The sequence below is a fragment of the Eubalaena glacialis genome, chromosome 4, assembly GCF_028564815.1.
Source record: "Eubalaena glacialis isolate mEubGla1 chromosome 4, mEubGla1.1.hap2.+ XY, whole genome shotgun sequence".
Classification (NCBI taxonomy): domain Eukaryota; kingdom Metazoa; phylum Chordata; class Mammalia; order Artiodactyla; family Balaenidae; genus Eubalaena; species Eubalaena glacialis.
In genome coordinates, this window is record NC_083719.1 from 106,086,697 (window position 1) to 106,114,423 (window position 27,727).

The 27,727-nt window shown below is 39.9% G+C and overlaps 1 protein-coding gene across 1 annotated transcript in view; it reads left to right on the forward strand.

Annotated features, from left to right (window-relative positions):
- Positions 1–27,727, forward strand: part of MEGF10 (multiple EGF like domains 10) — a 118,532-nt gene that overhangs the window by 65,742 nt on the left and 25,063 nt on the right. Inside the window, exons 7-12 of the mRNA XM_061188116.1 lie at positions 1,471–1,607; positions 8,554–8,766; positions 15,072–15,246; positions 16,542–16,662; positions 17,469–17,632; positions 19,938–20,040. Of these exons, the coding sequence (XP_061044099.1) occupies positions 1,471–1,607; positions 8,554–8,766; positions 15,072–15,246; positions 16,542–16,662; positions 17,469–17,632; positions 19,938–20,040 (913 nt within the window). The remainder of the gene's footprint in view (positions 1–1,470; positions 1,608–8,553; positions 8,767–15,071; positions 15,247–16,541; positions 16,663–17,468; positions 17,633–19,937; positions 20,041–27,727) is intronic.

Below are 27,727 nucleotides of genomic sequence, written 5' to 3' on the forward strand. Positions count from 1 at the left end.
TTTCAATAGCATCTCTGAAGCTTATGTGGGACCATTACAAAATGTGAGTAGTTAGTCCCTGAGAGAGTGAGAATTTTCACCAGAACCCCTGCTTATCATGGATTAACACTTGGCGTGTTATTCCTTTAGTCATGTTAATATGTTGTGCTAGAATGGAGGGGTCAGAGCTATTTTTACATCTTTCCCCCTCACCATGTTGTGAGCTAATTAAAGGTTGTGACTTCATCTTTGATTCTCAGAGCTTAGCATGATGCCTGGCACATAGATGATTCTCAGTTAAGCATTGATTTGAATCACCTCTCAAAGGCTTTTTCAGTTCCAAGATTCTGGAAGAACTTTCCTCATTGGTAGATAACTAGAAACCACCAGAGGAGACTTAATTAGCACACCAACTGCCTTTGTAGATAGCCAGGAGTTAGAGGAAATGTATTTTCTTACACTACCCAGAATAAACATTTACAAAACCATCTGGTGTTCGCTAGCCTCCAATATCAGAGTGCCCACAGTCTGTCTTTTTTATAGAGAAGGAGGACAAAGCAACAGCTTCCAACAGTTAAAAACATTATAACAATTCCTGTTACTTGGGATATGTTGTTTGCTGAAACAGTAACTCCAGTAAATAGATGATAAGCTACAAGCCCAAGTTATGTAGACGAGTGAAGTAGAAAATAGTAGAATATTTCATTGACTTATTGGCAAAGTATCTTATGCTTCTCCACATAGTACTGGAATAAATATGACAGTGTCTGACAAGACAGACAGCCTCTAGGGTGAGGAGATGTGTCCAAGTTACTCTCTCAATTTTTCTCCCCATGATATAGGCTTTCCTATTGATCTTGGCCCAACAATGTTTGTTGAACCTGCTGAAAATAAAAGTGTATTTTCTTCTGAAATAAAATGTCTAGGTTCATTTCTGCTGAAGTATTTCTTAGGCAATGTTATCATTAATTCAGGTACAAAAAATGTCAGTCTTTTCTTATGCTTCCTTATAAGAAATAAAACCAATGATAAAGTGTATTTTCTCTAGAACATATGGTGAAGCATTTGGATATTCCATGTGGGCCAGATGTTGTCATTTATGTAATGGATGCTCAATAAGTATTGTTGACTTACTGTACATGTAAGACACAAGGAAGAACACTTAGGAGGATTTGTAAATTCCTTAGGTTTCCATAATAATTTGATGTAACTTTATTTTTTTAATATAGGTATTTCTTAAGATTACTATTCTGCCACCTATGAGTATATCTTGAGATTTAGGCTTACTAAGCAAATAAGTCAATTTAGAATTTCTAACACTTTTGAGATGATGAACAGAGTGTATGTGTTCTAAAATCTCCTTTATCTAATCTTCTTGCAGCCCTGTTCCTATATCCCTCCTCCCTTTTTTTTCCCCCTCTTTTCTCCCTTCTCCTTTGGCCCTTCCCTGGCTGGAGGCCCATCTAATTTCCCAAGTCTCTTTGAATGCAGGGCACAGTGTGTGGTCAGCCTTGCCCCGAGGGTCGCTTTGGAAAGAACTGTTCACAAGAATGTCAGTGCCATAATGGAGGGACGTGTGATGCCACCACGGGCCAATGTCACTGCAGTCCCGGATACACGGGGGAACGGTAAGGGACATCCTTGTGCTTCTCTGACTGTTTGTAATGGTGTGAAAGGAGAGCTTGGAGCATCCAGGGAACACGTGTACTACCATTTGTCTGTGACTATTCTGTAATCATCCAAGAAGCATCTGTAAGGTATCAGTGTGTTTGACAGATTCCTTCCCAACTCAGTGCATAGAAACTGGATCATAGACAGCAATGGTGAATTGAAGATACAGCAATGGTGAATTGAAGATATTATATTATATTTTTAAGAAATAATAAAATATCAGAACCCATGATGGATGAGTTCTATACAGTTAAGTGTTTAGGACAGCCACTTCAAGCACCAATACTTTTTACATTTTAAAGATTTTTGGATAGATGTATTTTAAAATGGGATGTGTACTTAGGTATCTTTAAAAAGTATGTCAGGCATAAAGTTACCTTCTTATAATGCTGTGTGCTCTTAAGAATAGCAGTCGTTTGTTTTTTTTGATATTGAACTGCATGAGCTGCTTGTGTATTTTGGAGATTAATCCTTTGTCAGTTGCTTCGTTTGCAAATATTTTCTCCCATTCTGAGAGTTGTCTTTTCGTCTTGCTTGTGGTTTCCTTTGCTGTGCAAAAGCTTTTAAGTTTCATTAGGTCCCATTTGTTTATTTTTGTTTTTATTTCCATTTCTCTAGGAGGTGGGACGAAGTGAGAGGGTGGCATCGACATATATACACTACCAAACGTAAAATAGATAGCTAGTGGGAAGCAGCCACATAACACAGGGAGATCAGCTCAGTGCTTTGTGACCACCTAGAGGGGTGGGGTAGGGAGGGTGGGAGGGAGATGCAAGAGGGAGGGGATATGGGGATATATGTATACATATAGCTGATTCACTTTGTTGTACAGCAGAATCTAACACAACATTGTAAAGCAATTATACTCCAATAAAGATGTTAAAAAAAAAAAAGGATAAAAAAAAAAAAGAAGAACAGCAGTCGTTTCATTGTGCAGTGCTGATAGAGTAAGACCCTGTGGGACTCACAGGGCTCTCTGGTCGCACGTGATGCTCATGTGGTGCGTGGTTTTTACACCCACTGCTGGTCATTTTTTGTGTTAGGTGGTAAGGTGTTACCCAGAGTGCTTTTACGGCTTCTAATTAGCTCTTTAATCAATAACCAAGCTTGCTAGATGTGTGTGTAAAATTAGAGAAAGAGGCTTGAGAGGCAGAAGAGTATAATAGCCAAAAACAAAGATTTTGGAACCTGTGTCCTTGGAAACATCCTAATCTATAATGTTCAAATAAATAACTGTATTTTCCTCTAGGGTTGTTATAAGGATTAAATGAGTACATTAAAGCATTTAGAACAGTGCTGAACTTGCAGATATTAGCTATTATTGTAGTGGAGTGATTTCTATGAGCTGTATAAATACTAGCGATTATTAATTTGAGTGATGTCTAGAAACTATATAGATACTAGGTATCATTATTTTTTTGGTGATATCTGTGAATTAAGAATTCCTTTAACCTTCCTCTCTAATTTTTTTCTTTCTAAAATTCTGGTCTAATTTTATGACTTTTAATAAGATACTGTGGGGTGTTTCCCCCCCACACACACACTTAGACTCTGCACTTCCTTATTAAATTTATTTATAAGTATTTTGTAATTTTTGAAAAATCCCATTTAAGTTTTTAATTGGATATTTCTGGATAAAGAAGAACTTGCCTTTGAATAATTTTTTATTTAGCCACTCTACCAAACTTCTTAGTTAATTCTCATGTTATTTTTAGCAAATACTATGGTTATTTTATCATCTACAAATAAAGACAAGTTAGGCTCTTCTTTTCAAGATTTGTAATGATTATTTCGTTTTCTTGAGTTGTTGCATTAATTTAAACCTCTGAATGAATGTTGACAAATAGAGGTAATAGTGGGAATTCCTGTCTTCTTCCTAATTTTATTGGAAATGGCTCCAGTATAGTTTCATGTTTGTTACTGTCTTTTTCATGCTTCAGTAGTTTTTTTTCTTAAGATTTTTTTTGATGTGGACCATTTTTTAAATCTTTATTGCACTTGTTACAATGTTGCTTCTGTTTTATGTTTTGGTTTTTTGGCCGGGAGGCACGTGGGATCTTAGCTCCCCAACCAGGGATCGAACCCGCACCCCCTGCATTGGAAGGTGAAGTCTTAACCACTGGACCACCAGGGAAGTCCCCTTGAGTAGTTTTTTTTTTTTAATTCCTATTTTTATTAGGAACTTTTGTTAGTAGTATCTGTTTCATTTCATTAAAGACTTTTTCATCTTTTGTTAATATAACTACATATTTTCCTTAGTTTTTTGATGTTATGCATTATTGACACCTTTAGCACATGGTTTTTACAACATGTAATTGGGCTACTCAGAAAGTTTTTGTGCCCTACATCCTGGTTTATGATTGTATTTTGGAAAATGATGTTGTTAGATGAGTTCTGGATCCATGTGGCATTAACATCTTAATATAGAAAGATGAGTCAGGAAAGGAGAGGCATGGGACCAAGCAGAACCCTAAATAATAGTTCTGTGTAATATTTTTGGACCATAAAAATTTAAATATAATGGTTTTCTTGCCCTGTAGGAATTTAAGTCTCAAATTCAAGGAAACACAAAATCAACAAACATGCAGGCTTATACTTACCTTATTTAGAATACAGGGAAAGGGGATAACAGCTAATTTTCAGGTGAGTTTTAGATTTGGGGCAAAGCTGGCAAAGAGCTAGAGAAAGAGAAGGAAAGTGAAGAGGGAACTTGCTTCTTGACTTGTTTTTATAACTGTTGTTTTTCCGATGAACTGATGACATGACTCCTGTTTTCAATTCTGCTCTCACTATCTGGGTTCAAGAGTTAACACACATGCAGACACACACACACACAACACAATGACAACAAGCACATCCGTCATCGTGAAAGGGAAACAATAAGTGGTTATAGAATGATCTGTGGCAGGAGGTTTGGGGAAAGCAGGCCGAAGGCCTGGGGACTTGCCATTTCCCCTGTTTTGAGAAGTCAGCGAAACTTGATCACTGAGGTCAGGCCAGAGGGAAGCAGGTACCACAGCAGACAGCTGGCCCAGAGCGTACCCAGGATGTGGGGACGGCCCTCCCAGCCAGAGAGAAAACAGAACAAACAAAATGGGCACCTTGTAAGCAGGCAGAGCAGATCAGGGGATGCCCCCATAATAGGCTGTAGGGTTTGTGGGACAGTTGAGAGGACAGCGTGGTGAGGAAACCTCATGCGGCACAGCCAAGTATGAGTGGAGAGAGCATGGCTTTCAGATCCTCACAAAAATTCTTCTGAAGGGGTTAAAAGAGTGTTCTTAATGCTGATGTGTTGTCATGGCATCATCGCACTGGGGCCTTTGATGGACTAGCATGAGTCCATGTACATAATTGGTGCTCCTTACGCGTAAGCTGAGTGGAGAGATCCGTGGATCAATTATGGACTCTGTTAAGGTGAAGCCCGAGATAGTTCTGCCACGCTGTCTTCTGTACCACCCTGAGAGTGAAGAAGAATGTGGGCCAAAGGAGGTGAAGTCCAAAATTGGAGACAGGAATTGGGGGGATACAGAACTGGCCTTCAATGGAGGAACTCTTTCCTGCTTCTGGGATTGTGGAAAAGTTGGCTCTTTCCCAGTGTTCTTTATATTTCCCCAGAGCAGCAGTTCTAGACGTTTGAAAGGTAGGCAGCCGATCTATTGATCCCAGTTTAATGAGGAATGTGATTCTTTCACACTAAATCATGGTTTGGCCCAATTATTCAGGTCACTCTTGGAGGGCCATGCTCAAAAGGACAAAGGAGAAAAAGGAAGCTGGCACCCCTTATGTGCTAACTCACTTCCTTTTCCATAAGTTCACAGTGAGATGCAATATGATAATCGAAATGATATTCAAACAAGCCTGTGACCCTCATTGGTTTGGATATTGGTGTCATGTTTTATTAGGTTATCTCTACTTAATGCTTGTCCATTTTCCCCAATTCCAGGGTATTATTCAAAATCTAAAAAAATAAAATAGGAACTTCACATTTTCATATTTCTACTATGGCCAATATTTATTGCTATATTTTTATTTTATTTATATTTATTGCCTCTCTGCCATCTCTCCTAAGAAAATATTTCCTCTTTTAATGACTTCTAAGATTACTTTTCTTATTCCACATGGGACCACAAAAGCAACATTAAGGGCATAAAATTCATTGGGAAATGAGGCTTCTTTTAGAAAAAGGAGCCCAAAAGGGAGATAAGACTGCTTGACAAAGACTTAATTCAGCCAGTGAGAAGGGTGTAAGCTACTTCATGATTGCATTTATTTTTAAGGTGGAAAATACCTACTTCTAGAAAGATATCCTACCATTTTGGTGTGGTAGGTGGAAGCAGACATAACTATTATTAACAGAATTCTCTTACAAGTACAACATTGACAAAAAAGAAGTGGGAAGGTAAACCAAACTTTACTGGCTACTTTAGTAAGTAAAATTCAAATGGCTTTTTGCCATTTAAAACAGAAACTCAGTATGTTTAAGTATATATTAGAAAGGTAAATATGGGTCAGGCCCAGCTATTATGGATTTTGTTTTCTCAGAGAGAAGGAAGTCCATGCCAAAATAGGACAGAATAGACACACTGCTCCCCTGTCATTTGGTGGCAGACGTTTTTCCATGCTTCACGTTTCTATCCTGTTCCCCACTTTTAGAGCTGTGCTTTTTCCTGAGTTAAAATCCTGGAGTCCAAAGCGTAACATTTGGGTTTCTTTTAGTAATATTATTTACCTTGAGCATAACTTTTTGTTTTTTTCTGGTACTGCCTTGCAAGGACGTCTGGACAGACAGGTTGCCAAGCTGTCTTGCCAGCCTTTAGTGGAGCCATGAGGAGGCCCAATGATTGTCCTATAGCATTTCGTTCTCCAAAGTTTACATCTTTAAGGAGTAAACTAAGTGACTTGGCTTAGTAAAGCTTCTTACAAGTTAAAAATAGAGTACCTTTAAAAAATACTCTGGTCTAAAAATAGGTTTACTCATGTGTAACTTTGCAGCACACATCTGATTTTATGCTAAATAAACTTGGTTCAATTACTCCAGAACTTTTCTAATGCTTTGTTGAGTGGTTGATTTGAAGACTTTGCCATTGACAAGCCTGAAGATGTCTAGAGTCTGTGAAACCAAATTTGCAAGAGGCCCTTTTCCCTAAATATATGCCAGAACCAGAGTTAACGAGAAAAATATCAAAGGGTTCTCAAGATTTAGCCTCTGCACTTAAATAGAATCCCATCCAGCCTTGATATTGTTAGTCCTCACACCCTATCATTAAAACTATGCAAAGCCTTGTGGAAAATGTTTGCTTTTCAGCCTCTTTGCTGTTGCTTTGAAGTCTGCTTGGATTCATTATCATGCACTTGCCCTTGCCCTGTACCCATTTGAAAAAATACAGTGCTGACCTACATTTTGGACTCTGGGTCTGGCATGACTTGAGAGCCACATGGGAAGTGGCTTCTGAGACTCACAGAGGGTACCCTGCTTGTGGCAGCGCTCTGGGTAGGCGAGACCCCGGCTTCCTCTCCCTTGGCAGAAAGGGCTCCTTCTGCTACAGAAAGTCCCATCAAGTCACCTTGCCTGGTCAAAAAGAAACTTGGCTGGCCCGATAGCTAGTCTTGCGTTCCATGGAGCCATGATGATTTTCTCTTCTCGATTCCCTCCAGCAACTCAGCTTCCCACCAGATCCAACTTACCTAGAGCGTATCCTTATGCCGAGACCACACTGTTAGGCCATTTTTTAAAAGACAATAAAGTGAATTTTTTTTCTTACTATTTAGTAGCCCTTCTTCCCAACAGAGGACAAAACCCCATTTAATGAAAATTTTATGTTCGAGAACTCCCAGAATCTCTACCGTCTCCTGGCAGGAGTTCCCCAGGTTGAAATTGAGGACACCTGATTTCAGTAGCTCAGACGTTCCCAAATCTAAGGAGGACTTTATTTAGTTACATAACTTTCTAAATGAGGAGCAATGATTGCCATTCAGCTTTGAAAAGAGCAGACACATGGCTGAAATTAAAAATTAATGTCAAAGTGAAAGCCAAGATAATTAATATTTTGTTTCAAGTTTGCTACAAAGTTTTCTCTTTGAAATGGGGAAAGCATATATCTTATTTTATTTTAATTGAAGATAGGTAATTTACAATGTTGTATTAGTTTCAGGTGTACAGCAATGTGATTATACATATTCTTTTTCAGATTCTTTTCCATTTTAGGTTATTAAAAGATATTAAGTATAGTTCCCTGTGCTATACAGGAGGTCCTTGTTGTTTACCTATTTTGTATATAGTGGTGTGTACCTGTTAATCCCAAACTCCTAATTTATCTCCGCCTGCCCACTACCCCCTTTGGTAACTGTAAGTTTGTTTTCTATGTCTGTGAGTCTGTTTCTGTTTTGTAAATGAGTTCATTTGTGTCATTTGTTTAGATTCCACATATAAGTGGTGTATGATGTTTGTCATTCTCTGTCTGACTTACTTAATGTGATAATATCTATGTCCATCCATGTTGCTGCAAATGGTATTATTTCATTCTTTTTTAGAGAAAGCATATATTTTAATTCCCTAATGATGGGCTGGGACTCACATTAGGGCAGTTCATTTTCTCCCTTTCCTGGTATCTTCTAAAGTGCTATGTATGCCTTTAGCAAGGACTAGGTGTAAAACATGCTTTTCATCCCAAGCTCATAATTTTATTTTGTTTTTGTTTTTGCTATTTCTTTAAACAGGTCATACTACTGTTACTACTATAATTTATCTTAATGCTTTTCATATCTGTAATTGTACAATTACCAAATAAATGTCAAATCCAAAAATGATATCATTGTAAACATAACAAAGCCTATCTGAATCAACTGTTTATTTTCACAAGGCACTGACTAATCTATCTTACGCTCCCGCCTCCTGCATGACAGGTGCCAGGATGAGTGTCCCGTTGGCACCTACGGAGTTCGCTGTGCAGAGACCTGCCAATGTGTCAATGGAGGGAAGTGTTACCATGTGAGCGGCTCCTGCCTCTGCGAAGCAGGCTTTGCTGGCGACCGCTGTGAGGCGCGCCTGTGTCCAGAAGGGCTCTACGGCATCAAATGTGACAAGTGGTGTCCCTGCCACCTGGACAACACTCATAGGTGAGGGTCAGCTGCCCCTGGAATGATGTGTCCTATTAAAGTTTTCACCGCAGTGTCCACTATTTAGAAGGAGGGATCGGCAGAGAAATTTCCACCCTGAGACCCTTCTTGCTTCTGGGTCATCCAGGGCAGGAACCACTAAGTAAATGGAAGTCTTTTCCACTTAATGGTCCAAGTAAGAAGTGCTAAAATTGTTAGATGGCCGTGGATGGATATGAAACCCTATTCTCTATTAATGGCCACCAGAAAATATTAAACTTGCTGAGGTTAGTAGAATGTATCCCTAAGAGAGGGATTTTGTGACATTCCCTTAGAAGCAAAGATACAATGAGAGACATAGGTTAAGCCCAGTTTAGTACGTAAAACTATCACAAAATGATTCTCACTGCAGCCTCTTTTACTTGACATCTGCCTAGCCAGGAAGTGTACTGGTGGAAGTTTTGTGACAGTGTGTCACGAGTCGTTGTCACATGTGAGATATGTGTTCAGAATTGATTACTTGGACATAGAATTCACAGGGGTCTTTTGGCTCAAAAATTTCTCGAAGAATTTATGAACAGAAAACCAAGATCCCACCCACTTTTCTGTACCTTGTCTGCCCCTGAAAATATCTATGCAACCGTTTCTTCCTCTCCCTCCCCCAAAGACCAGATACATATCACTTAAAGTTCTGGGCCTCGTTTGCATACTGCTGGAAAAGTTGAGTTTGACAAAAATGCAGTGCATTATATAGCAGTTCAGATGATACCAGAATTACCTTTATTTGCATTCAGCACAACTGTTACTTCATTTATGCTTCTAAAAGGTAACTTGTGACCACATCAAATCTCAAATGCACAAAGGTTAAAAGTAAATAGAAGCCTGTAGTTGGTCTCTTCTTTAAACCATTGTTGGGAGCCAAAAAAAAAAAAAAAGGACTTTGCACTGTGTGTGCGTGTGTGCTGAAATACATTTTAGTGGGACATATCAAAGAAGTGCATTCTTAATGTGTCTCAAGCAACTTAGTAAGCTACTTTAGCCAACTTCTGGTTTTCTTCATTGGAAAATATTGCCACTCTTTACATGACAGTTTGGGGAGTAAAAATGAATAATCTCTGCAGGATTTTGTTTTTGTTTTTCAACTCTTTAATGTTGAAGGAGCTGGCAGGATTAGGGACAAGTCATGAGTTTGGCTCATTAGTTTGGCTCAAGTCATTAGTAATGGCTAAGGACTTTTTAATGCCAGTGTGCTGTTTCATTGTATACAGATGCAGCCTGAAATCAAATGGATTAATAAACCTATACAAAGGATCTCTGCTATGAGAAGAATTGGGGAAGCAGAGGAAATGTTGATTTTGTTGGAATTAGTTACCATATTAATAGCTGCAAGGTGCAAGTGGACAGTTATTAGGTTGACGTCAGTACCATATAATTTTGACATAGGTCATGTGTACCTAAGCACGTATGCTTTAACAAACAAGTACATGAACTTATTTGATAGTCACATAGATCAAAAGAACACTAAAATCTGTCTAATAATGTATAACAAATAATCAGAAGATTAAAAAACAATTAGCCTATGAAGTGGCTTCCCTAAATAATGAGAGCTATTTTTTAAAATTAACTTGTACAAATTTCTGTTAAGACCAGTTGAATGTTGATTATATGACTCTGTCGTTTTGAATTCACAGTTGAAGCCACCCATCTATTCTTATATCTTGAACTTCTATGTAAAATTCCTAGAAACACAAGGTTCCCTTTGAACCAAAAGGCATAGAATCTTTGTATTAATTGGAAGTCTAACTTACCATTTAATCAGGCAAGAGTGTAGCTTGCTATTGCATAATACATGATGTATATTTATCCTAAAAGTCTTTGTCATAATTAGTGAAATAACTAATGCAACGCACACTATCAGTTTACAGTGTCTTTAGGTAAATTTTTAGTTCTGCGGATATGTATGTATTGACATATATTGAAGCCATATATTTGAGTAAGGGTTTGTATCAGTTAGTTTTGCTGCATAAAAAAAAAAAAACCTACCCTAAACTTAGTGGTCTAAAACAACAATTATTTGTTAACTGATGATTTTTTGCTTGATTCTTTGGGCTGGGCTCAGCTTGGTGGTTGTTCTGCTGGTCTGCCTATGTTCAGCTGGAAGATCAACTAGAATTCCTGGAATTCCTCACTGGAATTCCTCACTCACATGTCTAGCATTTAGCTGGGTAATGGGAGTGACTGAGCCGTATGTCCCCAGCATCTAGCAGGTTAGCCTGGGCTTCTGTAAGTGGTGACTGGCTTCCAACAGCAGCAAGAGACAGGGCAAGCCCCAACATGCAAACACTTTTCAAACCTTTGGTTATGTCATGTTTGCTAATGTCCTTTTAGACAAAGCAGGTAACACAACCAAGTCCAGATTTGTTACACTCCACCTCTTAGTGGGAGGAGTTACAAAGCGTTTGTAGCCATTTTTATTTTGCAAGCTATCGTAAGGTTGAAATGAATTTAAATATATTTATAAGTGATATTAGTATTTTAAATTACAGCACTGTTATAGAGCCTAAGGACACTCTCTGTGAACTGGACTTCTTAAAACTAACTTTTATAGTGGAAATGATTTTGAACAGGAAAACAAAATTCACATTCACTGAGATTCCACATGGGATATGTATATTAGCTCTTGTTAATAAGGACATTTAATAGCTGTGGGCAATCAGGGTGTGCCTATTTGCAAATGCCACCTAATTGTCATATATTTGAGCATGAATAATATCTAAGGAAATGAATAAAAGGAAGTTCAATGATTCATTCTATTTTAGCCAATATTATATGGGATACCTGTAATTAACTCTTAAACTGGAAAACTTTACTAGAATATTTTTATCTAGTTATATATGTGTATAAAATGGTAGATATTCCTATCTGTGTTTAATCCAATTTTCATATTACACAAAGCAATCTGTTCTTTAGAAAGAAATCAGGTAGGAGGATATGACCCTTCAACCTCCACTCTGCTGCTCTAACAACAACATGTAAATCTCATTACCAATTAAGCTGCCTGCATGAGAACCCATCAAATGCCTCCAAAGTGCTCTGGCTTCCTACATATAATTACAAATTGCAGAATACTAATTTTGGTGTCAATCAATTTGAGAACCAGTGTGCTGCACTAATACTCAGTGGGGGGCATTGAATATCAATTTCTCTGCCTGCCTCTAGCTTAGTTCAATTCCCTGTCCCCGAATTGTCTATTCTGCTTAACATTTATATCTATACCATGAATATTATTTTCTACTTTTTAATGTAAAGTAATATTTTCTACCAAAAGATGTCCTTTTTTTAAATAGTATCTTAAGGTGAACTACTTTAACCAATCCATCACTTGGAATATTTCTTTTCTTTTTGTCATATGTAGGGCCTTTCTAAAATAAACTTAAATTTGTCCATGCTTCTTGCACAATACAAGCTTTTATTGGTCCTGCTAACCCTTTTATCCTTGCAGTTTTAAAATTTAAATTTTAGCAATTCTTTTTCATATATAGCCCTCCTAGCAGGCTGCTATCAAACTTCCTTTTCCTTTGGTGTGAAAACAAAGAAAGAAATCTGGGTTCAAGTTTGATTCTGCCACTACCTGTGCAAGACTTTGAATAAATTCCTCTTTCCAGGTCTCTCTTCCCTCATTTATAAAATGGAATCATACCTAACACTGTGAGCATTAAATGAAATCATGCACATGGATTGCTTAGCATGGTGTTAGCATACATTCAGTGCTAGTCTGTGCATCCGCTTACAGTATCACCATAAATGTCACTTAAGTGACTGTCTCCTGCAATTAATGGTGATTCCTTTTAAGTCATAAATTTGACATTTAAAAAACTTATTTTAGGGGAAATCTGGCCTTTGTATGCAGACATGCAGATTATAATTTAACATTGCTGGATGACTTGGAGAGATCAGGGGAAGCAGGTTTGTGTGGGAAAGCACGATCCCTGGAGTCAGACCCCGCCACACATCAACTGTGACAGTTTCACTTGTTCACTCAATCAGTGCTTACCGTGGGCTACTGTGTCCACGGCCAGGTGACAAAACACCCTGAATTCTTGTCCTCATGGAGCTGGAAGTCTAGAGGGGAAAGAAGACAGGGGAAGGATTATAAAAATAAACATAAGATTACAGATTGTGATAAGTGAGATGAGCAGGGTGCAATGAAAGAGGATAATAGGAGAGACCTAACTGAAACATGAGTGGTCAGGGAAGGCCTCTCTAAGTAAGAGAGATTTAAACTGAGCCTGGAAGGAGAAGACGGAGAGAGCTAGGCCAGGAGCGGGGAGATAGCATTCCTGGCATATGGAATAGCCCATGTGAAGCCCTTAAGTTGAAAAACCTCAATGCTCTTACAAACTAAAAGAAATCTATTGCGGTTGAACATAGTAATAAAGAGAGAATAACGATGAAAGAAGAGGTCGGAAAGAAGGCGGTAGCCAAATGATGAAGGCCTATGGGCTATATTTAGGGTCATAATATATCTGGTGTCACAGGAACTGTTTGGTTTAGGCCTATTGCCCTAATGTAATTATTAGTAACTCCCTCTTCACTCTTAAAAATGTCCTGGTTTAGACAATCAATAATCTTCACTCTAGCTGTATTAAACAGTATGGATTTTATTCTGAGTGTAGGCTTCAAAGGGAGTCTTTGAAGAGTTTTAAGGAAAATGATACCATATGATCTACTTTTTAGGTGATGAGGCATGAGTGAATGCAGGGAAGAAAGTCGGAAGGCTATTCAGGAGTGTAGGAGACAGATGACCTTGCCTTGGAGTAAGATGGTGACACTGAAGATGGAGCGATGTGGATAGATTCAAGACATATTTTGGAGTTAGAATGGTTAGGTCCTAGTGATGAAGTCAATATGGGAGATGAGGAAGAAGGAGTTATCAAGAATAACTATGAGGTTTTTAGCTTAAACCACTGAGTGGCTGGTGGTGCCATTACTTCAGTGGAAAGCAGTTGAAAGGAAACACTGAGTGAGGAATGAAGAAAGGGAAGAACCAGAGCTCCGTGTTTGATGGTTAAATTTGAGAAGCCATGGAGATGCCAGGTATTTTGCCCAAGGATAAATAGCAGATAAGTAGATCTGAGTAGTTCTAAGTTGATTTGAGATTCAAACTCTTGTCTTATGAGTCCAAACCTTATATACCCAAGAAACCATCTTAAATGTAGAGTTGTGCTTGAATATTTCTTCCTGCCATGTTTCCTGAGTAATGCTTGTGACGAATGCTAGGCCTTTGCTTCTGGGCACTTAGTTACAATAGGGGCCTAAAAGTATATTTAAATAAATTTCCAAAAATGAGTAACAAACGGTCTAACCCACAGACCTTTTCTTTAAGAAAAAGAGATAGGAAATGAGATTATGGGGTGTGGCTGAGACCCTCACTTGACAGATTAGGATGTCAGGCACAGGGAGGTTATGTGTTTTCACTAATGTTGACCAGGTAGTGGGAGAGCTGGAATTTACAGCCTCAGTCTTCATCCCTTCCAGGTCATGGTTCTTTGCAGAAAGCCTATGAACAATCCTCTGGTGAGAGGTCATTTAGCAAATGTCTGGATGAAACGGTGGGTTTTGTTGTTGGCCTGAGTTAAGGGGAGGGTTTTATCTCCATCAGGAGAGGAAGACCATCTTCAACAGTCTTCCAGTTGTGAGCAGAGCTAGTTTGATTGTTCAGATTTTCCTTTGGCGAGAAGCACATGTGTTTTGAGCGTTACAGAGCACCCTGTTGTGTGAGCCTCGCTAACCCGTGCCTCTTGGCGCAGCTGATGTGTCCATTTGCTATGGAGTGACAGCTGGCTGCCTGGCCCATCAATGCGACTGCTGTTTCAGGTAGAGACAGCTGCTCCGCCACCAGGTATGGGGAGCCGAGAGAAGAAATAGACTGAAAAGGTCGCTGCTTCTGGAGTTCCTTGGACATCACTCTGGTGAACTGACTTGGTAGTGTTCATTGGATGGGGTTCTTTAGATAGTCTCATCTAGTTGGCGTCTTATCAGATTAGTGCTTTCACTTTACAAAAATTAAAGTGAGTTTCAGACAAAAGGACACAGTTGTTTAGTGTCATCCTGCTAGAACATGATGCTGATTTCATGCAACATTTGTGGTACCAATCAGGTTTCAGCCGATTAATTAAATCATACCAAGACTGGGAATGAAGTTTAAATTATCGTGCATGGAATTACCCACACATTTAATGATCATGGCTAAAGCAACATTTGCACGGGCCTTGGGTGTCATGTTTACCCGAGAGTGACTTGCTCCTTTCATCCACGTCTCTCAGCTGTCACCCCATGTCTGGAGAGTGTGCCTGCAAGCCAGGCTGGTCAGGACTCTACTGTAATGAGACATGTTCTCCTGGATTCTACGGGGAAGCTTGCCAACAGATCTGCAGCTGCCAAAACGGGGCTGACTGTGACAGTGTGACAGGAAAGTGCACCTGTGCCCCAGGATTCAAAGTGAGTGGCTTGGGCTGTGGAGGAAGGAGATAAGGGGTGCAACTTGGAGCATATTGATACCACGATTTATATGACCTTTTCTGAAGTCCAATGAATGTGCTAAAAATCAATTGCATCATTAACAAGAAAGAAAATAAAGAGAAAAGTAACGATAAGAGATATAAGTAATTACCTGAGAGTGATGACTGGGCAAGCCGGTGAAACTATAAAGTGGCATTAATATTTAATTATTTAATTAATATATGTCATGAAGTAAGATGTATTTTAATTATTCCTTACGTAATTATTTTGTCATGTTTTATAGGTAGCAAAGAAATTTTCCAAGTAGGATATGTATTATTGTCAACCGTTTTTGTTTTAATTCCATGCAATTTGAAGGCGCATACTACAGCAAGTTAGCATTTATTATATATTAATATCCAAGAATTAGTAATATATAAGTTTTTCAGTCCCTTTGAGAATCTAGACCTTTCAAATATGCCTATAAGCTAACAGAGAAGAATTTTGCCTAGTTTCCAGGATTTCTTAGCAACAGATTAGAAATTTTTGTTTTGAAGGAAAATGGGTTGTTCTTGAGTTATTTTCTCCCCTTTTAAAGAGAACATTAAACTGTGAAGAATGTTGATGATTACTCCAGAACACATAATATAGAATGAGTGGGTCATAAAGTCTCAGAGCTGAGATCTTTACAGGATTTTCTAACCTGTGTCACAATTCTTTGGTTGAGCCCTTGAATTATCCTTAAGAGTCTTTTCTGTTTTTAAAGGAGGGTGACCTCCAGTCACCTTTGGTAACCAACTTCTATGTTTAACACTCCCTGTCAGATAATAAATTGAATCATGCTGCTGGCTGAGAGTGTCCTATTCCTTTGCCTCACCCACTAATCATATTACATATTATACAAGGCAGTCTAGGAAGCATTGCAATTTAATGTATAGTTCATATTTATGTTTATTGACAGTAATTGTACAGCTACAGTTTGTTGTTCTATATCTACTTGTCTGAGCAAGGACAGAGGGTTTTGAATTATATTTGCTACCAAGGAAAACTAATGAAGGCAGCAGGCTTTTTTTGTGTCCTATTCAATATTATATCCTAAATATAGGCCAGCTAGCATTGCCCTTGAATCCGTACAATTAGTATAGTGGTGACGTTATAACAACTCTTAAAAATACAATGTGTTACAATTAGAGAGGGACTGTAATTAGCATGGACAAGATATATTTTTGTTTATTTGTGTTGGCCTTATTTCATGTGGTAAAATTGCGTGCATTTTCCTATTTGCGCCCATCTAGGGAATTGACTGCTCTACCCCATGCCCTCTGGGAACCTACGGGATAAATTGTTCCTCTCTCTGCGGCTGTAAAAACGATGCTGTCTGCTCTCCTGTGGACGGCTCTTGTACTTGCAAAGCAGGTGAGTGGGTGAATGAGTCTGTTACCTGATCCTAGTCCTGTTAGCTCCTAAAGGCACAGGAAAGAAACTTTAACTAGGATTCTAGCTCCAGCTGTGCAGAAATACGGTGCCTGGACTCAGCAAGACCCTTATCCAGGGAGAGCTCTCCTGCTTTCCTGAGTCAAAGGGAGAGGCTCACATGAGATGATCTCTGAAGTCGCTGACAGCTCCAAAAGTCTGTGAGTCTCTGTGCTTTGGTGAAGAGTAAGCAAGCAGACATGTGTCCATTCCCCTAAATTGATTGGCCTGGAGTCCTGACAAGAAATGTAGCCAAGCACCTGACTGTACGTGGGGGCCGGCTCATGTTTATTCACAGTTGCTGCAGCAGCCGGGATCCTGGATACTCACTGTTCATGGTTCATGGGCTCCTGCTTTAAAGATGGGGTTGTTCTTTCAAACACAAACTTTCCTTCTCCCTCCCATATAAATGTTTCATTTGCTGACCTGAACAAAACTCAGCACCCCACAATGTGCATCACTGCACATTAGACAGTGAGTGATGTACGTTGTGCATCTTCACTTCATCTCTCTCCCCCCAGTAGCCCGGTAGTGCTTCTCAGTGTTGGCATCCTTGACAGCTGTGCGGGTGCTTTAGTTCATTTCTGGTAGAGGCTTTACATGGCAGAGCCAATGCTCCCTGAGCTGTGGCAGGGGCACTTCTGTGCACCTCTGAGATGTCTCTAAGGTGAAGAGTGGCTTGGAAAGGCTGGGCAGAGCTCCCTGCTGCCTTTGTTTGCTCATGTGCCCTGGCACTCTTGTCGTGGCAGGCTGGCACGGGGTGGACTGCTCCATCAGCTGTCCCAGTGGCACATGGGGCTTTGGCTGTAACTTAACATGCCAGTGCCTCAACGGCGGAGCCTGCAACACCCTGGATGGGACCTGCACCTGTGCACCTGGATGGCGCGGGGAGAAATGTGAATTTCCCTGCCAGGTATGACCCAACTGGGAGGGCCGGGAGGAGCTGATGCCAGAGGGTTAGCTTATTTTTGCGGACTTCATGATTTAAAGTGCCTGATTGTGAACCAAACCATAGTGACTACTAGAAGAGTTGAGGTGTTTCAACTCAGATTGGATACAGGATAGGAAAAGGAATAGATGTGGAAATTAGTTAGGCAGCTTTGTGAGAATCCCTTCCTTCCTCTCTCTCCTGGTTCGTGCCACCATTCCCCTCTGTTTTCTCTATTCTAATATACCCATATCTTCATGGCAGCCAGTCACCAGCATTTGTCAAACACCCAGTGTATGCCTGTCAACTCTCCAAATATCGTGTTTCCATTATAATGGAAATCCTCCAGCCTTTGGGGTGGAAAGTGGCAGGACATTGAAAGGGGGGTGATGATGGTGTCACAGAAAGCCTCAGTGAGGTGGTGAAAGGTTTGGAAACAGCCGCCTTTTGACACAAATATCTCTGAAGTCACACAAATCTCCATAGATTTCCATGGTTCAAGGCTGACTCTGTTCCCTTGACCTACTTTGGAGACACCCATCATCAGAACCCCTGTGCCGAGTCTGCCGCAGGCCAACAGGGTGGGCAATGGGCAGTGCATTCTGTAGTAACAGCCCATTTCGCTTGCTTCCTCTCACGCACGGGGCCAGTTTCCTTCCCTCTTTTCCATCACTCTTTCTCCCTATGCTCCCGAGCCATTAAGCATTCTCTCAGCGGTGTGTTTTCTCTGCCTCCCGGGGATCATCTGATGGTGAGGTGACACCATGACCCCCTGAACTGTCCCCCTCGAGGGGGGCCTTCCACAGATTGCTTTTCTCCCTGGGCTTCCTCCTCATTAAGTGCAGCCCATTTGGCAGCTAGAGAGCATCTCACTGGGGGCTATTCCATGCCCTCCAAAGCCCTAGGACAAAGTTAGCTTAGCTTTGCCTCCTGTCATCCACCAGTGAACAGATTATCAGTGCTCTGAGATGGGCTTGAAGATCACCCTTCACTCCCAGTCTGAGTGTGGACAAAGCAAAGCCCCCAGCACAATCTTGTCCTTTTTTTGGTATATTATTAGATGCATTAATAAATCAGCAAAGGCTGAAGATGGTTTAGTGGCTCACACTGTAGCAAAGCTAAATCCTATAAGCCCGAACAAACATTAGTAGAACCTAAAAATGTTTTTTTAATATTTTACTTTAGTAATCACTAGACAAATGATTATGCCATCTAACACCCACTACCTGTTTAATGCTGGTTCTCGGTGCCTCCCTCTTGGTAATTTTGCAGCTTGGTGCTGTGGGAGGTTTGTAGTGCTCTCCCTCAGTCAGAACCTGGCAAAAGAGCAGAGCTTATAAATGCAGAACTTTCATTCCTCTCCCACAAACTAAATGATCACGTCCGTGAAGAGTCTCATCTCTGCTGGACCACCAACGCGATGTGCATGTGAAAACATTAAGGTCTGGGAGAGGATGAGGGCGGTGGCGGGGGGCGGTGGCGGGGGGCGGGGGGGGGGCGTTGCCGACACACACTGCATCCTCGCTCAGGAGGTTGAATCAGAATGTTTCATGTGGTTTAGATGGCATCATGGAGCGGAGGATGCTAATTAGGAAAAGTGACAAAAGATGTTAATTTCTCCTAGTTCTATGTATCTCATTGGCAATTTATGGAAATGATCTTCATCATTAGAGCTGTTATTTTTAAAATTTTAGGCTTTCTTTATGTGAGTCAGGGACTTCCCTTTTCACTAATGAATAGAATGCCTTGTAGGAGAATAAAATTCTGGAACCGTGTATGGTGGCAGATGTTAACTTATTGTGGTGATCATTTCACAATATAAACAAGTATTGAATCATTATGTTTTAAACCTGAAACTAATAAAATGTATGTCAATTATACCTCAATGGGGAAAAAAATGCCCTGTAAGGAGTACTGAAATATTTTATAAAAATCTTTAAGAACAAAAAGACAATATGTTTATGAGTTGTGGCTCACGGTAAGATAAAGATTCTTTTAATTAATTGGCATGTTTACCTATATTTGCCTGTATGCACATCAGCATATTGGCATAGTTGGTTCACCATTCGTATGGTAGACATAAACTAAGGTTTGAGCAATTTAAAAACTCTTACCTCTTGCAGCCTAGCCTATATTTGGGGGGACCAAAAAGACATGGGAAGAGGTGATTGTAATGCATGCTGCTGAGAGGTGTTTGGGAGGGGAGGGTGCTGTTTCTGAAACGGCTGACTGAGGTCCCTCTCATCTCCCACCATGGGATTCCCATCCCTCATTGCTATCTTCCATGCAGGATGGCACGTATGGGCTGAACTGTGCCGAGCGCTGTGACTGCAGCCATGCGGATGGCTGCCACCCCACCACGGGCCATTGCCGCTGCCTCCCCGGATGGTCAGGTGAGACCCAAGGGCCACTACTTGAAATGGGAAACACGCCAACTTGTGCCTACCGCTGTTCCTTGCTACTTCAGAGAAACATGCACAGGTCAACTTTTCAGAAAAAATTGAAAATATGGTAAAGTCTCCAGGAAGCTGACAAATTTTTACCCAAGAAATATTACTGCTCGGCCTAATTAATCTGTAATCCAGGGATGACTTTTTGTTGAATCAGGCAAGGGCAGTTCTCTTGAGCCTTCTGGTATGGATGTTACGGAAAAACCTGAACGAACTTTTTGGCCAACCCAATACAACTATCAGAATTCACGTCATCAAGAGGGGAAAATTGTGAATTGCTGTGAAGAGTTTAGCAAGACCTCTGTGGTATTTTTGAGCATTGAGGAAAGAATGATTGATATAAACCATAAGAAAATAAGTTCGCCTCAGTGAGGCAAAACTATTAAATAGTTTTATGGTTAATATGCAAATATTAAAATATTTATTACTAGGAATATTTCTTACAATAATATTTGTCTTAAAAATTCATAATATGATTGAGGACAAATTTTCTAACCACAAGGTAGAAGTTTCTCCGTATTTATATGGCTTCTTGGTTTCAGCCAGGAAGTTTATCAAACTAACAGTGGTCTTGGGAGAAGAACCATGTTTTCGCTTAGGATATATAGACTTGGGAGATGGCACTAAATGCCCAAGCAAATTGGGATCTTGCTGTTCTTTTTGATACATCAATTCAAGGGTGTTCTAAGAAGACAAAAGAAACCAAAAAATAGAATTTTAAACACTCATTAAGAAAAATTACTAATGGGAATGCAATAGGAAAGTTATCGGATATTGGAAAGAATGAACTGAATATATTGATGAACATTTCTTCTGTAAGTAAATTGAAATGTTAAATGCTTATTGCCAACTTAGAGTGAAATCCTGTTAAACTGGAGACAGGATTAGAGGTAGATAAATGAACCAAAACGTTCATTTAAAATTATATTCTCATTGGAAGTCATTTGTGTGTGCTTTTGTATATATTTGTGTCTAAATATATTTGTATATATATTTAGAGAAGAGAGAGGGATTTGTAAGACAGAGCTGTTTCCATATTGGTGATTCTTCAGTATCCTCCAGAATAGTTTTTTAACTTGTCCTCTAAAAGAGAAATTGATAGTAAAAAGCCCAGCATTCTCTTCAGTGATGGTTCATATTTTCAGAAGATGGGTCTTTCAGAGAAGACTCTTATGCCTCCATACCAGAGTTGTCATGTTGAGGAAATTATGGAGTGGCCTTACCTTTTAGCAAAAATGCACACAAAGAAGACTCTAGAGAAATAATAGTAAGTAATGCTTATTGAGCGCTTACGGCAGGCTTACAACAACTCTATGAGGTAGAAAATATTATTTTCTCCTTTTTACAGATGAGGAAACTTAGGCAAAGAGAAGTTAAGTGGCCTGACCCAGAGTCCCAGAGTCAGTAATCATGAGAAATGGGATTTGCACCAATCCTGTCCCACCATGTAGCCAGCTCTCTTAACTTTTACACCCTACTGCCATGCGTGGACTTAGTCTAAGAAGTGCTGGGGGGAGGGGGAAGTTACGCTGAGATTTATTTTCAACATGGATGAAGACTTCTGAGAATTATATGAGAGGACCATGGTGCTCAGTGCTGATAACTAGCAACCTTTTTATAGATAGGTAGGTAGGTAGGTAGGTAGATAGATAGATAGATGGATAGATAGACTCACATATCATAGAATTCACCTATTTAAAGTGTAGAATTCAGTGGTTTTTAGTGTATTCAAACAATTGTACTGCCATTACCACTATCAATTTTGGAAGATCTTCATTACCACCCCACAACAAAAACCCTATTAGTACTTATTAGCAGTCATTCTCCATTTACTCCCAACTCACCCTCTCACCCCCTTCTCTCTACTCTAGGCAACCACTAATCTACTTTCTGTTTCTGTAAACTTGCCTATTCTGGATATTGTATAGATTCATATAATATGTGGTATCTTGTAACTGGATTCCTTCTCTTAGCATATGTTTTTAATGTTCATCCATATTGGAGCATATATCAATACTTCATTCCTTTTGACTGGCAAATAATATTCCATTGTGTGGATAGGCAACATTTTATTTACCCATTCATCAGTTGATAGACATTTGGGTTGTTTCCACCTTTTTGGCTATTATGAAAAATACTGTTATGAACATTCTTGTACAATTTTTGTGTGGATGTATATATTTTAGGTATACACTTAGGAGTGGAATTGCTGGGTTGTATGGTAACTCTAAGTTTAACCTTTTTAAGAACTACTGCACTTGTTTTCCAAAGCATCTGTACCATTTTGCATTCCTACCAGCAGTGTATGAAGTTTCCATATCCTCACCACACTTGTTATCTTTTTGATTATAGCCATCCTGATGGGTGTGAAATCTTATCTCATTGTGTTTTTGATTTGCATTCTCTCAGTAAGTAATGATGTTGAGCATCTTTTCATGTATTTATTGGCCATCTGTGTATCTTCTTTGTAGAAATATCTCTTCAGATACTTTGCTCATTTTTTAACTTGGGTTATTTGTCTTTTTATTATTGAGTTGTAATATCTCTTTATATATTCTAGCTCTATGTCCCTTTTCAGATATATAATTTGCAAATATTTTCCCTCTGTGATTATTTTTTCACTTTCTTGATGGTGTCTTTTGCCACAGAAAAGTTTTTATATTTATAAAGTTCAGTTTATCTATTTTTTTCTTTTGTTGCTTGTACTTTTGGTGTCAAATCTAAGAAACCATTGCCTAATCCTAGATAACAGTGATTTATGCCTGAGTATTCTTCTAAGCATTTTATAATTTTAGCTTTTATATTCTGGTCTTTGATACATTTTGAGTTTGTTTCTATATATGGTGTGAGGTAGGGGTCCAAGTTTATTCATTTGTATGTCAATATCCTGTTGTCCCAGCACCATTTGTTGAGAAGAACATTCTTTCCCCCACTGTATTGTCTTGATATCCTTGTCAGAAAGCAGTCTACCATAAATGTGACAGCATTTATTTCTGGACTCTCATTTCTATTCCATTGATATATATGTCTATCCTTATGTCAGTAACATACTCTTTTGATTGCTGTAGCTTTGTAGAAAGTTTTAAAATTGGGACATGTGAGTCTTCCAACTTTGGTCTTCTTTATCCAGATTGTTTGGCTATCCTGGGCCCTTTGAACTTCCGTATGTATTTTAGGATCAGCATGTTAACTCCTGCAAAGAAACAAGGTATAAAATTAAAGAGGATTGAATAAATAGATCCATGAGAGTAATATTACCAACTTATCAATATTATGTCTTCAGATCCTTGAACGTAGGAGGCCAACAGTAACCTCTGCAGTGGTGTCTCTCAGCCCTTTGGAATTTGTTGAGAGCTTCTTTGGCTTCTGGCAGGAGTAAACTGAGAAAAACTGTAGTGTGCTTGATTTCTAGTGTGTGAGAGCTACCTTGGGAAACAGGTCAAGGCTTGTGTAATAGACTTCATTTTCTGTCAATAGGAGCTACCCACAGAAACAAGGACTCCCTAGCCCTCTAATTCCTCCTTGACTTGCAAAGGCTGAGATAACTGACTTCCCAATGTGAAATTCCACCTTCCCATGTTTCTGTTTGGCTCTTAATTACTAAATGTTAAAACTACATCCCTCCAGGGATTAAACCAGATTTTGTGACTTCACAGCGTTCTTGAAGTTCTCAAATATAGTGACCAGTACTAAGTTCTCAAAGACCACAGTGAAGCAAATAGCATTTTAGCCCCCTGGCAAATTCAGAACTTAACTAACAGAGAAGTCACATCATTTGTTTTGGGCCATACTCCACCAAATCTACTTTTGTCTTATGAATATAGAGGAAATGTGAGATGTTCCTGAACACACCAGTCATTGATCAAGTATCCACCTGCTTTGATGATTTAGAACCAGCCTGTGAAAAGCATGTGCTAGTATACATGAGAAAAGCAGGAGATATGATTTGGCCTGAAGCCAGTTAGAAAATGTGTTAGTTGCATTCCATAGTCTGGGTCATGGGGTAAGACAAATGATCCCATCTGGCCTTAGACCTGTGGAGCTCCTTTGGGAATGCAGTGGCTTTGTCACACAACATAATCTTGTAATCCTCTGTCCATCTGTGACTGGTCTGCTTCTCCAAAGGGGAGGAAGTTTTGCTGCTTCATTTGTTCTATCACTTGTTGCCCACCATCTCTTTGCTTCATGGTTCCAATGTCTAATTCCTGTGGGTCTTCTGCATGGGCTGTTGGTCTGTAAGTATCTAAGACTGCTGGGAGACATTTTTTAGAGCAGTCATCCCCTGCACTCAACAGAACACACTTGTATAAGCAAACATATGTAGAGGAAAAGAAAGTTCCTGAAGTTTTGAAAAACACCCTACAGTTGGATCAAGAATTGGCTTGTTTTTCTAAAAGGAAAGAAGAGTAGACTCTGTATTATGTACACAGAACACCATTTCATTGTCAAAACTGGGTAGACTCATCATTTTTCATCACATACTTGTTTTGAGTAAGTACCTCATAAGGACATTTCAAAATATGAAGAAAGCTTTGCTTTTCCTTTAGATATTAGGTTTGGGGCAAAATAAGTAACCTCAGTCCAGGGAAGCAAGTGATTCTGTTTCCTTCCTCCTTATTGTGCAGATTGCTCTAGGTGAAATGTTGAGAATCGCTGGAGAGGGTAGCAAGTATGTGGGATGACAGTGAGGCTTTTGTGAAGGAATCAATGAAATCTAACACAGGGACCTGGACTCTTCCCTCGACCAAATCATCAAGATACTGTAGAGGCACCAACTGTGCTCAGCCGCTGAGGATGGGGAGAGGCTGATCTGGCCTAGGAGTATGGAGCCAGAAAGAAGGGTCAAGAGACCTTTATCCCTCTTTGCAAAGAAACTGACATACCCACATTGAGGAAGTCAGGCACTGACATGATATACTGAGGAAGTCAGCTTGCTTTTTCACCAAGGGGCTCATCACCATCCTTGTAACTTCACTCTCTTTTCTAATGTTTGACAGTCTCTTTTCTTAAAGGAAACAAGACTCTTATTTATTTCTACTATAATTGATAGTCCCATTTTTACCTAGTCATAAAATAAGTTTTCAAAATGTACTACCATAAATATTAACCAAAAGTTGCATCTGACATCCCAGATACTATTTCCAAAAGAAATGTAGCATTTTTCAAAAGAAGAGACATGCACTTTTATTATATGTTGTTAATTAAAAGCTTAATTTATTGATGTGTTTAGCCAATAGGTTACTTTATCAAACAGAGGCAAATTGCAATAAAAAAATGGGAAAAAATGAAACATCAACAAGATATAGGCTGTGTCCTGGGATCCTTCTCCCACACCTCTGCTACACACACACACACACACACACACACACAGACACACACACACAGTCTAATAAAATGAGACTGACTCTTCAAAACCATTATTCTGAAATTCCAGGTGTCAGTGAAATATAATTAGGTGTATGTGTGTGTGTGTATGTGCGTTTCCAGAGTAGTGGAGTGATATGCTTTATAAAGTTTTTCCCCAAAATAGTAGAAACACGCTGATGTTTTTTTTCCCTTCCTTTCTGCTCTGACTTCAGTCAGCCAGATCACCTCTTTGCTGAGTGTTACAGCTAATCAAGATTTCATTCCAGCTGTCTGGGAGGATATGCAGTCTCCAGGCTGGTTCCTGACCCTGGCTAAGATCACTGTCACCTGGGAACTCCTTTAACTCATATAACTCATATATTCCTGATCCCCACTTCACACCTACTAAATGACAATCTGGAGGGTGCATGAGGAGGAGGATGGAGCCATTGCCAGCCCATAAAGTACCATTTGGACAAATTTGGAAAAGGTTTGGAATTCCCTCAGGGTGTGCTTCTTGGTGGTAGAATACAACGAGCTGGATTTCTGCTCTAACTTAGCCCTTTAGCCAGGGGCTCTTGTGCAGTGTACAACCTGCACAACCTTACTTGTTGGCCCTGTCTGTTATTTAAAAAGTTACCCCGGTAATTGCAGGGGCAATTACCCATCTGTGGGTTGACTTCTGCTCTACCTTGCTACTGTAGTGATTGAAGAGGTTGGAGTCCAGAGGAGCATTTCTGCGACAGAAAACCTCATAGCCAGTGGCAAAAGACTAGAGGAGGCTTAGAGATACATTCATTCCAGAACAAAAAAGTTAAATGCTAAACTGAGAGAAAAGAGATTAAGATGCCAAAGCAAAGTCTAGGAGTCTTAGGAAAGACAGTGGGACTAGCAAGGCGTGGATAATGATGAGGAGGGGAAAGGAGAGTAGGGAGAGGTGGGGTGCTCGTCTGAGCCCAGCCAGGAAGGGGGGCACTGGAAAGAGGAAACACTGCAGGCAACTTCATGAGAAGAGGCCAGCTTTTCTACTCTTCCCAGCAAGCAGAACCAGGCCTGCAGTGGTCCCAGCCCCTCTCCAGAAGGACAACCCCCCTTTCTAAGTTTCCCCACACACACCGAGTTTGACCAGCTGAGGAAGGGAGCTGCTGCTTCGGACACTGATCAGTGATGCCTGAATTGTCATAGTAAGGGGAGACCCACCTTTCTTTGTCAAGTGACATAGAAGTGCAAATTCAAGTGCACATGAGTTTTAATCAACGTGCTTTGCACCCAATCAGCCACAAGTGCAAATGACTCGTTATTTGACCCTTTAAGATATTGGGGCAGGAGGGTGGGAAATGTGTAGCACATGCATATGTCTGTCTGTCACATGGTCCTGGGGGAGGGAGTAATTTAAAAGCAGAACATGGGATCCCTAAAGTGAGGGTGGAGGGAGGGGCTCGCCCTCCCAAAAGAAAGGCTGTTGTAAAAGCCAAGCTTCCAGATCCCTAATCTGCCTGGCATTCCGTTCTGTTTGCTTTTATCTGGGCCCGGACTAAGGCAGGCCATGCTCTCTGGTGTTTTGTGTTGTCACTGCAAATACAAACATCTCTGATTTACATTATTTATTTATCAAGATTTTTTTTCAACTTGGCTACCAATATAGCAGTTCCTTCTTCCTTTAACATTTATGGTATCGAAAGAGAAAAATTTGATTTAACAACCATTTATTGAGTATCTCCACGTTGTATGCAACTGCAGTGCTTCGGTGCTAGGAACAGGATGAGGAGGTGGCACCGGCTCCTGGCCGTCAGGAAGACACTCATGACTCTCAGGGAAGGCGTTGTGTGGGCAGAGGTGGATAGGCCAGGGAGTCACTTGTCTACACTGCCATACGCCTCCGCTTCAGGTGTCCAGAGGATTAGAAAAGCAGAGACAATGTTATGACTAAATAATTTAGTTCCTCTCTCCTATAATCACCGGGCCCAGTGATTATTAACAAATCTCACTCTTTGCTCTAATAGATATTTAGTAGCTCGTTGCTCAGGAACAAGACATCAAATCAAAATCATTTCCTTCATTGATTAACGCCCCAAATATTGCAATACTTGCATAAGGAATATAAACAATTAAGCAAGACAAGGAGTTTGGGTTAGATCTCTGAGAGGGAAAATAATGACACCCCAGATGATTTATTTACTGCATTCATGCAATCACAAATGCCTAGTGAATGCTGATTTCACGTGGAGGCCGTGGGCATAATGCATCAGGCATTAAATGCACGAACATTTCTTTGGAGCTGCTT